The sequence below is a fragment of the Nicotiana tabacum genome, chromosome 6 (genome assembly GCF_000715075.1).
Source record: "Nicotiana tabacum cultivar K326 chromosome 6, ASM71507v2, whole genome shotgun sequence".
In the NCBI taxonomy this organism is placed as follows: domain Eukaryota; kingdom Viridiplantae; phylum Streptophyta; class Magnoliopsida; order Solanales; family Solanaceae; genus Nicotiana; species Nicotiana tabacum.
Genome location: NC_134085.1, coordinates 190,068,384 through 190,080,215, shown reverse-complemented (window position 1 = coordinate 190,080,215; position 11,832 = coordinate 190,068,384). Strand labels below are relative to the sequence as shown.

At 34.2% G+C, this 11,832-nt stretch overlaps 2 protein-coding genes across 2 annotated transcripts; both read left to right on the top strand.

Moving 5' to 3' along the window:
- The first annotated feature begins 1,774 nt into the window (after positions 1 to 1,774).
- On the top strand, positions 1,775 to 2,506 carry LOC107790465 (putative F-box/FBD/LRR-repeat protein At4g03220). The gene has a single exon (XM_016612392.1). The coding sequence runs from the start codon at positions 1,775 to 1,777 to the stop codon at positions 2,504 to 2,506; it is 732 nt and encodes a 243-aa protein (XP_016467878.1).
- A 6,919-nt stretch (positions 2,507 to 9,425) lies between these two features.
- Positions 9,426 to 10,463, top strand: LOC107790474 (uncharacterized). The gene is made up of 4 exons (XM_016612399.2): positions 9,426 to 9,627; positions 9,717 to 9,815; positions 9,910 to 10,077; positions 10,157 to 10,463. The coding sequence occupies exons 1-4, from the start codon at positions 9,529 to 9,531 to the stop codon at positions 10,274 to 10,276; spliced, it is 486 nt and encodes a 161-aa protein (XP_016467885.1). The 5' UTR covers positions 9,426 to 9,528; the 3' UTR covers positions 10,277 to 10,463.
- Positions 10,464 to 11,832: the final 1,369 nt, after the last annotated feature.

The following is an 11,832-nucleotide window of genomic DNA, read 5'->3' as shown; positions in this document are numbered from 1 at the left end:
CATATTTTGCAAATTTGTGACCAACTTATTGAAACTGGTGATATGTTCATTCATCGTGGTACCAGGAACATAGGTGAAGTGAAACAGTCTCTTCTTCATGTACAATTTATTTTGACTGTTTTTCTTCAAAAATTTATCCTCCAGTGCTTTCCATAATTTACTTGCAGAAGTTTCCTTTGTGTATGGATATTTCTGCTCTCTAGAAAGGTAGGATCGAATGGTACCGCAAGCAACACGGTTGATAATTCTCCAATCTTCTTCTCCAATAACATCTGGTTTCTTTTCTTCAATGCCAGATCTAGCCCTTGTTGAAAAAGGACATCTAGAACCTCGCCTTGCCACATCCCAAAATGTCCGGACCCGTCAAAAATTTCTACCGCAAATTTCGCATTTGACACAATTCTTGTCATAAGCGAAGATGTCAATGATGACGTATTGTTGACACTTGATGTAGATTCTTCTTGTTTATTGTCCCCCATATTTGACACAAATATTATTTAATAGCTGACGATACAAATCAAGATTATTTCCTTTCTGATGTAGAAGATCAGACTAAGCTGCAACTACAGAGCATACTCAGACAGAACCTTGACTCAGTTACCAAGATAAATCTTTTCTGATGTGGAAGATCAGACTATGCTGCAACCACAGAGCATACTTAGACAGTACCTTGGCTCTGATACCAATTGTTGCGAAAGCCAAATGTATATAGTGTGAATAAGTCACAACTACTATACCAAAATTATGACAGCCACCAAATAATAAATAAGACAATAAAGCAACAATAAAGGGAACACCAGAATTTACGAGGTTCGGCTAATTTTGCCTACTCCTCGGACACAACCAATATTTTATTTCACTCCAAAAATACAAGTGAAATAATACTAAAGAGAGAAGATACAAATGCCTTAAACAGATGAGAAGGCAAATGAGAGGTGTGTTTCAATCCTAAACATTAGGCCTTCTTTTATAGGGGAAAAATCCCCCCAAACTTAACTCCCAACCAATGTGGGACTTTGGCATTTTGCCAAACTTCAACAGTCTACTGGTCTATAAGATAATCCTCTCCTTGAAGCAACGTCTAATATGTTCTTTAAAAATATTTTCGGCCTTTGCTGTTGAAAGAAAATTAAACAAACTAACATCTCAATTTCGAAGAGACCCATTGATGATTTGAAGCAACAAGCACTGAAGCGGATGCCTTTAGTTTTGTTGCGGCACAACCTGAATTGGAATTTCAAAAGAATATGAATTGTCTTGAGAATTAATATTAGATTAGGACTACGCTTAAAGCCCTTCGTTAGCTATGAGATTAGAGATCTAGTTGAATTAGAATATGTACATACAAATAACAAACCACATTATGTTTCCGGTGTTATTGTCCAAGTGGGGATCTTAAGGTAGGGATGCATATTACGAATAGGAGTGTTTTCTTACAAATGTGGTAATTACAATTTTATCCTGGCTAAGTTTAAAATTTTAAGGGTAAAAAGATCGGTCAATATCTTGGGGTATTTTTGTCGTTCAAAAGGTTTAATTCAAATATAGAAACCATGTTTTAACTTTGGAAAAAAACCTTTCACGTCCTGAAAAGGAAAGAAAGTATAATTTACATGTCAACTTATATGGAAAGTCATGACCAACTCCAACGAGGAATAGGAAGTTGTAAAAGAACTGACTGAAATATATATATATATTAGCTTGCGGTTCTTATGCTTAAACGAGCCTATAATTCCAGTAGCAGAAAATTAAGGTTCAATTCGTGCTCAAAATTATGGAGGAAATAGTTGATGGAGAGGACAGAATATCAGAGTTGCCAATACAAATAATTCATGACATCTTACGTCGGATTCGTCGTCATCAATATGGGCTAAAAGAAGAAGCTCGAATTTGCATCTTGTCTAAGACATGGAGTTCAATTTGGAGATCGCGGCCTGAAGTAATAATCGATCAATCCATCCACAAAAGTTTCAGGAATTCCACGGAGAAATTCGTTGATGATTCCTTGCGGTCCCATGTGGAGCAAAACTTAAGAATCGAAATGCTCCGCCTCATAAATCTTCGTCTTCCAGAATTGGCGTCTCATATTGATCGCTGGTTGAACTTGGCAATTAAACATAATGTCAGATCTCTAGAAATTTCTCTAGCATGTAATTTTAGCTACTCCATACCTGATGCTATTTATGGAGCTAAGACGCTGACTGAATTATCGCTAAACAAGTGCAACTTTGAAATTAATAATAGCAACAGTACTACCACTAATAAATTGCAAGGAATATTTAGTACATGCAGGGACCTAAAAATAGGGCGTTGCACAGGGATCCAGAATTTGCATGTTTTCGGCCTAGTAAATCTGGAGAAATTGGAGCTAAGTATGTGTAAGAAACTCGAAAAGGTGGAAATCTGGGCTCCAAATCTTCGACAATTTGTCTTTGTTGGCGCCCTTTGGACGAGCACTCGGGGACATTTGAACCACAACCGTTGCCTTGTAAAATTGATATTTTAGATGGTTATAACACTTAGGAATGTCTCCAGTTGGAAGCTACCACCTTGACGGACCAGCAGTTTGAATATCAGTTGTCTAAGTTTCCAGCCCTTGAAGTTTTAAAACTCAAGAGATGCAATGTAATGAAAAATATAAAAGTTGTAAGTGAAAAACTTAAGAGTTTCACCTTGTCGCATTGGGGTAATCTGGAGCAAGTCAACATGCTGGCTCCAAATCTGATGGAATTCAATTTCCAAAACTATAGAATGCCCTTCTCAATCTCAACGATGGATCCCTCTAACTTGGAACGAGCCGATCTCGATTTTTATGTGCACAAATCTGATGATCATTCTTACAACTTTGGCGATGTGGACACAAGTTGGTACAATAATCTTCTTGACTTTGTTCAAAAGTTCAACTATTCCTACGGCCTCATATTAATAATTTGTTCCCAAGAGGTAATATATATTTTGTTTTTTAGTTTCTCTTTCACCAATTTAACACACATATATATATATATTCCCTTCGTCTCATTCATATATAGTTATGCATGGGATTAGCCCAAATGGACTGTTTCTGCTGGGTTTAGGCGGGTCTAAATGGGCTGAACTAATAAATGAGTCATTGTTCAATCCTACCCAAAGTTATTTGGGTCAAGATGAGCTAAACAATGAGTCATAGCCCAATGTATACTTTGTTAAATATGCATTGCATTTGACCCACACAAAAAAATGCATTGAATTTTTATTTCCGATGTTAATCTGTATAATTTTTTCTTAATATAAAGAGATAAAAGAGAATAATGCCATAAAAGATACAAACTTTATTATATTGTATTTTTCAGAAAGCAAAAGTTAATTAAGTTAATGCTAATATCTAACTCCTATTTAGTCTAAAATCTTATAATTGTAATATATTAAGGTTCTATCCGGCTGCAATTTGAAAAATCTAGTGGCATATTTATTTATTTAATAGTCATTACAAACTTGTTAACCAGAAATTTATACAAAATATACATATAATCTAGATGGATGACAGAATACCATCTCTAAACATGATTAGAAGGAAGTGAAAAATTCCTTTAATCTATCTTGGGTAGTACCCAATTGAGTTCAAATTATAGGGACTGAAGTTTGGATAGCGATGGGTTGAGTTTGGGCTAGTCTATAGCCCCTCAAAATTTTAATAGCCCATGTTTTGTCCTACTTACAAAAAATAGCCTTTCGGCCCAAACGTATTGCATATAATAGCCGAAAGGAATAAGCATGACAACACAAGCGCTTGTAGCTTACTGGTTAGAGCGCCTATTTCCTAAGTTGAAGGTCATAGGTTTGACCCTCACCTGGCGCGATAGAGCAACCCTTTTTTTGCCTTTTTAAATGTACTTCTGGATCTAAGTATTAGCTAACAATTGAATGAAATATGCAATGCAGGTCATATACGAAATGTCTATTTTTGTATATTTTTTGTATAATAACAGTCTATTTTGTATATTTTTTTTATAATAACAGACTATTTTTGTATATTTTTTGCATAGTGACAGTCTATTTTGTATATTTTTTGTATAGTAACAATCTATTTGTATAGTGACAGTCTATTTTGTATATTTTTTGTATAGTAACAGTCTATTTTGTATAGTGACAGTCTATTTTGTATAGGGAGAGCTAATCGTATATAAATTGTATAGTGGTAGTCTATTTAGTATATTTTTATATAGTGATAGTCTATTTTGTATAATGACAGTCTATTTAGTATATTTTTTGTATAATGACATTCTATTATTGTATATATTTTGTATAGTGACACTTTATTTGTATATAAATTGTATAGTGACAGTCTATTTGTATATAAATTGTATAGTGACAGTCTATTTTGTATAATTTTTGTATAATACCAGTCTATTTTATAGATATTTCAACTTTTTTCATAGTCATCTCCTCTGTTCTTCCTCTCATTGAGAAACCAGCCACCGACGTCCATGGCCTCACGGTTGCTGAAAATGGTAACAAGATCGCCGGAGTTTTAAATTTTTAGCCAAACATCTTCAAAATATTATCTACATATTTACAGAAACTATAAGAGAAAATTAGAGAAAGATGACAAGGTTGTCTCTCTCGTTGCCACACACTGCTCCTCTCGCTTTCCTCCTCTTCCCTATATGTTGCTGCTACTGAAATATGTTGATGTACAAGAACCTATTCAACTCCAAAGACACCTTTTCTTTCTCCATTTTTACAATTGTTTTGCTTTTTTGTTTTTTTCTGAGCTGCTGGTAATAGATGCTTGCACACACCCCCTTTTCTTTTGTTTTGATGTTGATTTAACGGGTAAAAGTCCAGATCTTCTTAGATCTGGCCGATTCTAGGATTTTCCGGCGTTTTACTGTCGTTTTAACGGGTAAAAGTTCAGATCTTCTGAGATCTAGGATTTTCCAGCGAGGGAATTCGTTCAATGTAGTTTCCGGCTAGCTCTTGTCATTATTTTTAGGCTATGACTTGTATGAGTCAATTTGTAGGCTACCGGTTGATATTTGTTTTGCCCGATGGGCTATAAATGAAGATCTCTCTATGGGTTGAGATGGGTTATGCCCAAATCAACCCATCATGAAATATATTTCATGCCCAACCCATTAAATGTTGGGCGGGTCAAATGGATTTGGGTTGTTTTTGCCACCCCTACGTTGGATTCATATCTCTATCGAATTGTTTTCTCCCTTCAGTTTGCTCCATTGTGAATTGGACGAATTATCGTTCTAATTACTTGATTTATGCATTGCGCTACTTGTTTAACTTGGTATTTGGGCTTTGCACAATATGCAGGGTATTCTTATTTATGAAGATCCAAGTGAAATTCTTGTTCCACCAACTCGAAAACTAGAGCTATGCATAGAGAATTCTTCAATGCATCTTGAGTCATTCGTAAATGAAATGATGTTTTCTCGGCTCATGACAGTATCTATAGTGCATGGCATGGACAGCAAAATACTCCAGGTATAAACATACATTATATCCCAAAATGACAATGTTTAAGTAATTTTTTTATACAACTCGATATTCTCATACGTACCGCAGTCCCTAAGGCGCACATTTAAATATGTACAAACGAAAAACATTCTCATAATTATAAGGATTTGAACATATGCCATAGCACAAATTTTAGACGATCTTTCCCTCTAAATTAAGAGCTTCTTATATCAAGGGGATCGAACTAGGTAAAAATATTTATTATCTTGTTGGCATGCATGGTATAATTTTCTAAAGTAAAGAAATTCAAATTAAGCCTCTTCATTATTTTTTGATATGCTGCTGGTATATATCTAAGATTTTCACGTGGTATGGTATATATCTAAGTTATACAAACGGAAGTGGATTTTCTTTTTATACACACGGAAATATCTAGTTAGTAGTATTTGTTAGCATTAAAATGGCAGTATGGGCTAATTGACACTTATATGTTATTAACGTTTCTTTCCCATTTAATATTGCATAACAAGAGTTAAGACAATAAAAATTAATTATCGATATACCAAGGCTAATCCTCTGAAATGTGTTCTTACTACTTTTTTCCTTTTTGGTATGACTTGTCTTTTTTTTATCCAACAAAGGTACCATTTGTAGTAATTCATATTTGAGGGCAGGAATCATGCAGGTTACGTACTTATTCCTATTTCCTAAGCTCAGTTGGATCAAGTTCTCGACAACAACGGATGAAGAAAAGTCCAAATAGGACCACAATGGGTATAACAGGAGTTTTTGTACTCCAACTTAAAAGCCCTAATGAAGAAAATTCCTATTTGGGCCGCTAGTTATAACCTTACAGACTCCAAAGCGAAAATAAAATACTGGACACCAAACCTTGAGCGGCCTTAATGTCTCTTCCCATTGAGTTGCATGACTAGGACAACTACAAGAAGAAGAAACAAATCAACTTTCAATATACCATAAATGCTACATTTCTCTAGGAAAAATACTCTTCCTTTTTTTGGTAACACTCTTTTCCCCATCACTTAAGTCGTTGTTGATTAATAATTCAGATGGAGGTACAGCCATCTTGCAGGCTACATAGGTCATGAACTTTATTAAGGTGATTGAGACCACGACAAGAATACCTAGCTATTTTCAGCCAATCTTGCTTCTATTATTTGACACTTCAATTTCACTCTAATTTTTAGGAATAATATATCTTAACTCTAAACTGGATTATATTTATGCTTAATTTATATAAATTGATAATGTGAAAATTGTACTATCACTGTAAATTTACTCAGTGTAATGCAAGTCCTATTGTATTATTCAGGTAAGATTACTAATTCTAACTGTGGCAGTTGTATGTAGTGTTCTTTTAAGTAACTAGATAATATATTAAAACATTTTCTACACTTTAAGTGTATAAAGATTTAAACTCATGATTCATTATCAAGTATCACTTTTCTTAGGAAGAAATTTCCGCACTTATTGGGATTTCTTTTTTAAATTTAGGCGAAATTAAATTTGGTCATAACGTCTTGTAGGAATGTCCAAATAACAAACGGTTTGAAGCGTTAGAAACTAGATTCAAATATCTTTCATTTGATAGTTTGTCCATCACATAATTCCTTATATACATGAATATATGCTCGTCCAAAGTTTGGTTTTGTGAGTACTCATTTGGAACTTTACTCTATAATTTCCAACTTGGCTTAGAATTAGGGCTCTCCTTAGACCCCACATCACTTATAATATGTCTCATACACTTATTATCATATCCAAATTAATATCCATCATATTAATAGTCGTCTGCACACGAAATAATATAATTAGCACACTTCAACTTTCTTAATAGCGCTTAAGTACTTCGAAATTTTCTGGGGTGCTACAATGCAATCTTTTCGATCAGGAAATATCAGATATAACAAGTTAAGCTTATCTCCCTCACGTGCATCCCTTATGCTTTAATCTGCCCATATTTGTGTACACTGTAAATAGACCTGATTCATGCTTGAGTTTCTTTGTCAATCTTCAAAACCAACTTCACTTGGCCAACATCCTCCTTTCATTCTTTTAATGTCAACGTATAATTCATGTTCTTTTGACAAGTTAACAACAGAATTCAAAACTCGGAAGTCCTATCCATATATAATCCACCCCCAGACAGAAGTTTAAAGAAAAAGAATATTACCATAGTTAATTAGTTAAACTATCTTCCTGTATTTTTCTTTTCACTTCTTAATTAAATTTTCAAGTATTCACCTCTCACTATCTATTTTGTTTTGTAACAATTCATCTCATTTGTTGGCTTCCTGAAAACATTTTGTGGCACAACAAAAGAAGCCATATTGATAAAATACACTAAAGTTGCTACTCCCTCCGGTCCACAATAAGTGACTAATTTATTTTTTTATTTTGGTCCAAAATAAGTGTCCATTTATATAACCAAAAAACAATCCAATTTGTTTTTCCAAAATTATTCTCATGTACGTATCCCTAAAAAGTCGTTTTCTCTTCACATTAACTATGCTGCAATATTTAATTAAGGGTAGTTTAGTCATACTAACTATTTTTGTCTAGAATTTAGTATTTCCTTAATAGTGTGCTCAAAGCAAATTGGTCACTTATTGTGAATCGGATCGAATATTGAATATCGGAAAACAAAGAAGTAAATAACTAGCTACGGAAACCGGTAAAGAGAAAATAAACTCAGGCATACGACAGCTTATTTGATTTCCTAAGCAAAGTGATGTAATCATGCGGGCTGAACTTTGAAATATTTCCTTGACATCATTCACAGTACTTTGATCTCAAAATTTAAATTCCCATTATTATCATCTACTGCAGAGGAGAGATTCCTGGCATCTCTGCTGCTAAATCACTAATTCAGGTGTAAAACACTGAATTTTTCTTTTTCTTCTGACGGAATAATTATATACAAGCATAATGTGTATATTATTTTTATTTTATCAATTTATATAAGTTAAATCCCTAAAAAAAATTAAGCATAAATATTATCCACGTTTGACATGAGATTATTCTTATAATTAGAATAAAATGGAAGTGGCAAATAAAAGGAACAAGATTGGCCGAAACTAGATATTCTGATCTCATGTATAAGGTGGTCTCTATCTCCTTATAAGTACATAACATGTCATTTACCTCAAATTGCATTAATGAATCAACAACAACTAAGTAAAATAATACTACTTAATGTTCATACAAACGTCAAATGTCAACATCCCAAAAGGCGATGGTACTTCATGCGTTGGTGAAAGAACAAGTATTACCCAAAAAAGGTAAGAGCATAATTATTTCTCAGTGAAAGAGCATTTGTACTTTGGTATACTCAATATTGATTTTTGTTTTAGACGTTTATTCTTTGTCATGCAATAATATATGTTAATTACTTAAATGTTCATCCAACTTATGACAATAACATAGTAATAAAATTATTTTTTGAATTTTTTGTAGCAATAAAATTATCCAGCTTAACCAACATTGAAAAAAACTATTTCAGTCGAAAGATCAACTTTCAGTGTCAGAATGATTCACCCACTAAACCTTCAAGTTCTCAAATGATCATCCAACTTATGATATGTGAATAAACCTTGTGCCATGTTAATAATATTTACTCGATAAATATTTTCTTTCACCAAATAATATGTTTATTTTTTCATCGGTAAAATATTCTTTCATTACTCGAAAACTTATTCAATAATATTTACTTGATACTTTAATTTGAAGAACAAAGAAATAAAAAGAAAGTTGATGTAAAGAGATTTTTTACTTGATAAAAGACATTTTTTTCACCAAACAAGAAAACAGTTTTCCATAATAAAAGCATTATCTCTAATGTAGCAAATACCATTTTTCTTACTTATTTTGATTTGCCACGCAATTATATCGAGAGAAGGCTTCTGCAAAAGCTATCACCAATGCAAGATGTCTCTATCTCCTTAATAAAACCTACTCATGTTTCTTTCATTATATAAGTGTGCATGCAAACCTTCTTCTCCTCTCACTCAAAACCAGAAGTAAATTCTCATAAACTAAGTAGCAGTGAGCAAGCTGAAGATGAAGTATCTTCTTGAAATCACAGCTAACTTGACCCACATTGTCGAAATGACTCCTGAAGATGGAGTTGATGATCCAAACATGCCGTATTTCTTTCGGGTTAAATTTTACTGTAGATTGATCACTTTGTTCATAAGAATTAAGTAGAGCAAATATCCTTACTTTCTACTTCTTTCTTTTCGTTCCAGCTCAAATGTGAGAACTGTGACATTGTATCGAAAGAACAGTGTGTGTACCCCAGCGAAGTTGTGTACCATAAACGTAAGAGAGTAAACCACGTTATAAAGGTAAAACAAAATCGCATTTGTACTTCATTTTATCATTTCTTGGATCCACCTTTCTTTCTCATCTCTAATTAGTTTCTCACATTATTTAATTTAGTGCAAGGGGTGTAAAAGAGTAGGAACAGTTAAGTTGGTTCCTGGTTCTGAATCCGTATTTACTGCCGCAGCTGCAGCGGGAGGAATTTATATGCCTCTAATGATGTTTGAATGCGAGGGGCTGGTTCCCCAACAATACGCCTTCAATGGAGGCTGGAAGCTCACCACTGTAAGCTCCTCCAGTTTTATTATTATAGCTTCCCAGATTTCTAGTAGTGATTGTCCAGCTTTTAACAAATTTATTGTAGGATACCGGGGAGGATATCATGGTGAACTTAGTGAACGGCTACTTTGCGGGTAGCGAAGATGAATATGGTGATAATCAGCCTGTTGTGGCGAACGTCAGGGGAAGGTTTACACCTCAGTGAGAATGAGTACTGTGTTAATGTTTTAATTAAGTGGGTTTAGGAAATAAAACTTGCACTGTGCAAGTTATGTTTAGGCTTTCTTAGTGTGTGTAGTAGCAACTTTGTGTGGCTTTCTAAGTTGTGTGGTAGCAACTAATTTTAAGGTTCCTTGTGTCGGATTTATATTATATGTAATAACAACTTCTGTTGTGTGCTACAAAAGACCTCTCTTAGTTACATTGCCGTAAATTAATTAGATTGATTAATGATCACCAGAATACGTGCGTACATAACAGGGAGACTCGGAGATGAATGCTTTAAAATATGTTAAATGAAAGAAGAAAATATCACAAAGTTTGAATATGCAGTTATAAGTATTGTTAGAAATTGCCATTAGAGAGCTCTGCACACGTGAGGAAGAAGAAAAGGCAATTTGGGAAATTTTCCAACTGCTTTTATTGTACTAATTGAATTAGTTATATACAACTAATTGTGAAAGCTAAATAATAAAAGACCCCCCTAACTCCTAGTAATTACATTTGGATCCCAATTATAACTAACTCCTAATCGAACTTCTAATCCTCTAACTTCCAATACTCCGCCTCAAACTGGAGGGTGGAGGATGTTCAACACTCCTAGCTTGTTGAGTAGAAAACTATGATGCACAGATGAAAGCCCTTTGGTGAAGAGATCTGCCTGTTGGTCCTTTGTAGAAACATATTGTGTGACCAAGGTGACATCCTTGATACGTTCACGAACAAAATGACAATCTATCTTGATGTGTTTCGTACGTTCATGAAAAATAGGATTCGTAGCTATTTGCATTGTTGCTTTGTTGTCACAGAATAGTGTAACAGGCTTAAGGACATGTACTCCCAACTCTGAAAATAGCCCCAACAGCCACACTATTTCTGAGACTGCTGATGCCATGCTACGATATTCTGCTTCAGCACTGCTTCGTGAAACAGTGTGTTGTTTCTTAGACTTCCATGAAATTAATGAATCACCAAGTTTGACTGCATACCCACTAAAAGACCTTCGTGTCATTGAGCAAGTTACCCAGTCGGAATCACAAAAAACTGTTAATGTATCTATATTCCCTCGCTTCAATAGAACTCCCATTCCTGGTGTAGCCTTCAGATATCTCACTACTCTAACAGCAGCCTCCATGTGTGACTTCTTAGGTAGTTACATAAATTGACTCAAGGTCTGGATTGCATAGCTAATATCTGGTCGAGTAACTGTCAGGCAAAGCAATTTCCCTATCAGTTTTTGATACTTGTTTGCATCTGCCAAGGGATCTTTATCTTGTATCGCAATAGCTCTATCATATTCCATACTTGTAAGTTTTTGATTGATTTCAAGTGGTGTTAAAGCTGGCTTGGCACCACTTAAGCCCAATTTAGAAATCAGCTCCAAACTGTATTTCCTTTGATTAAGTAATATCCCATGATTAGAACTCAATACCTTAATCCCTAAGAAATACCTCAGTTTTCCTAGGTCCTTGAGTTTGAATTGCTGATGCAAAACTGCTTTAGCTTCATTAATTAGATCTTTATTGCTTCCAGTCAATAGCA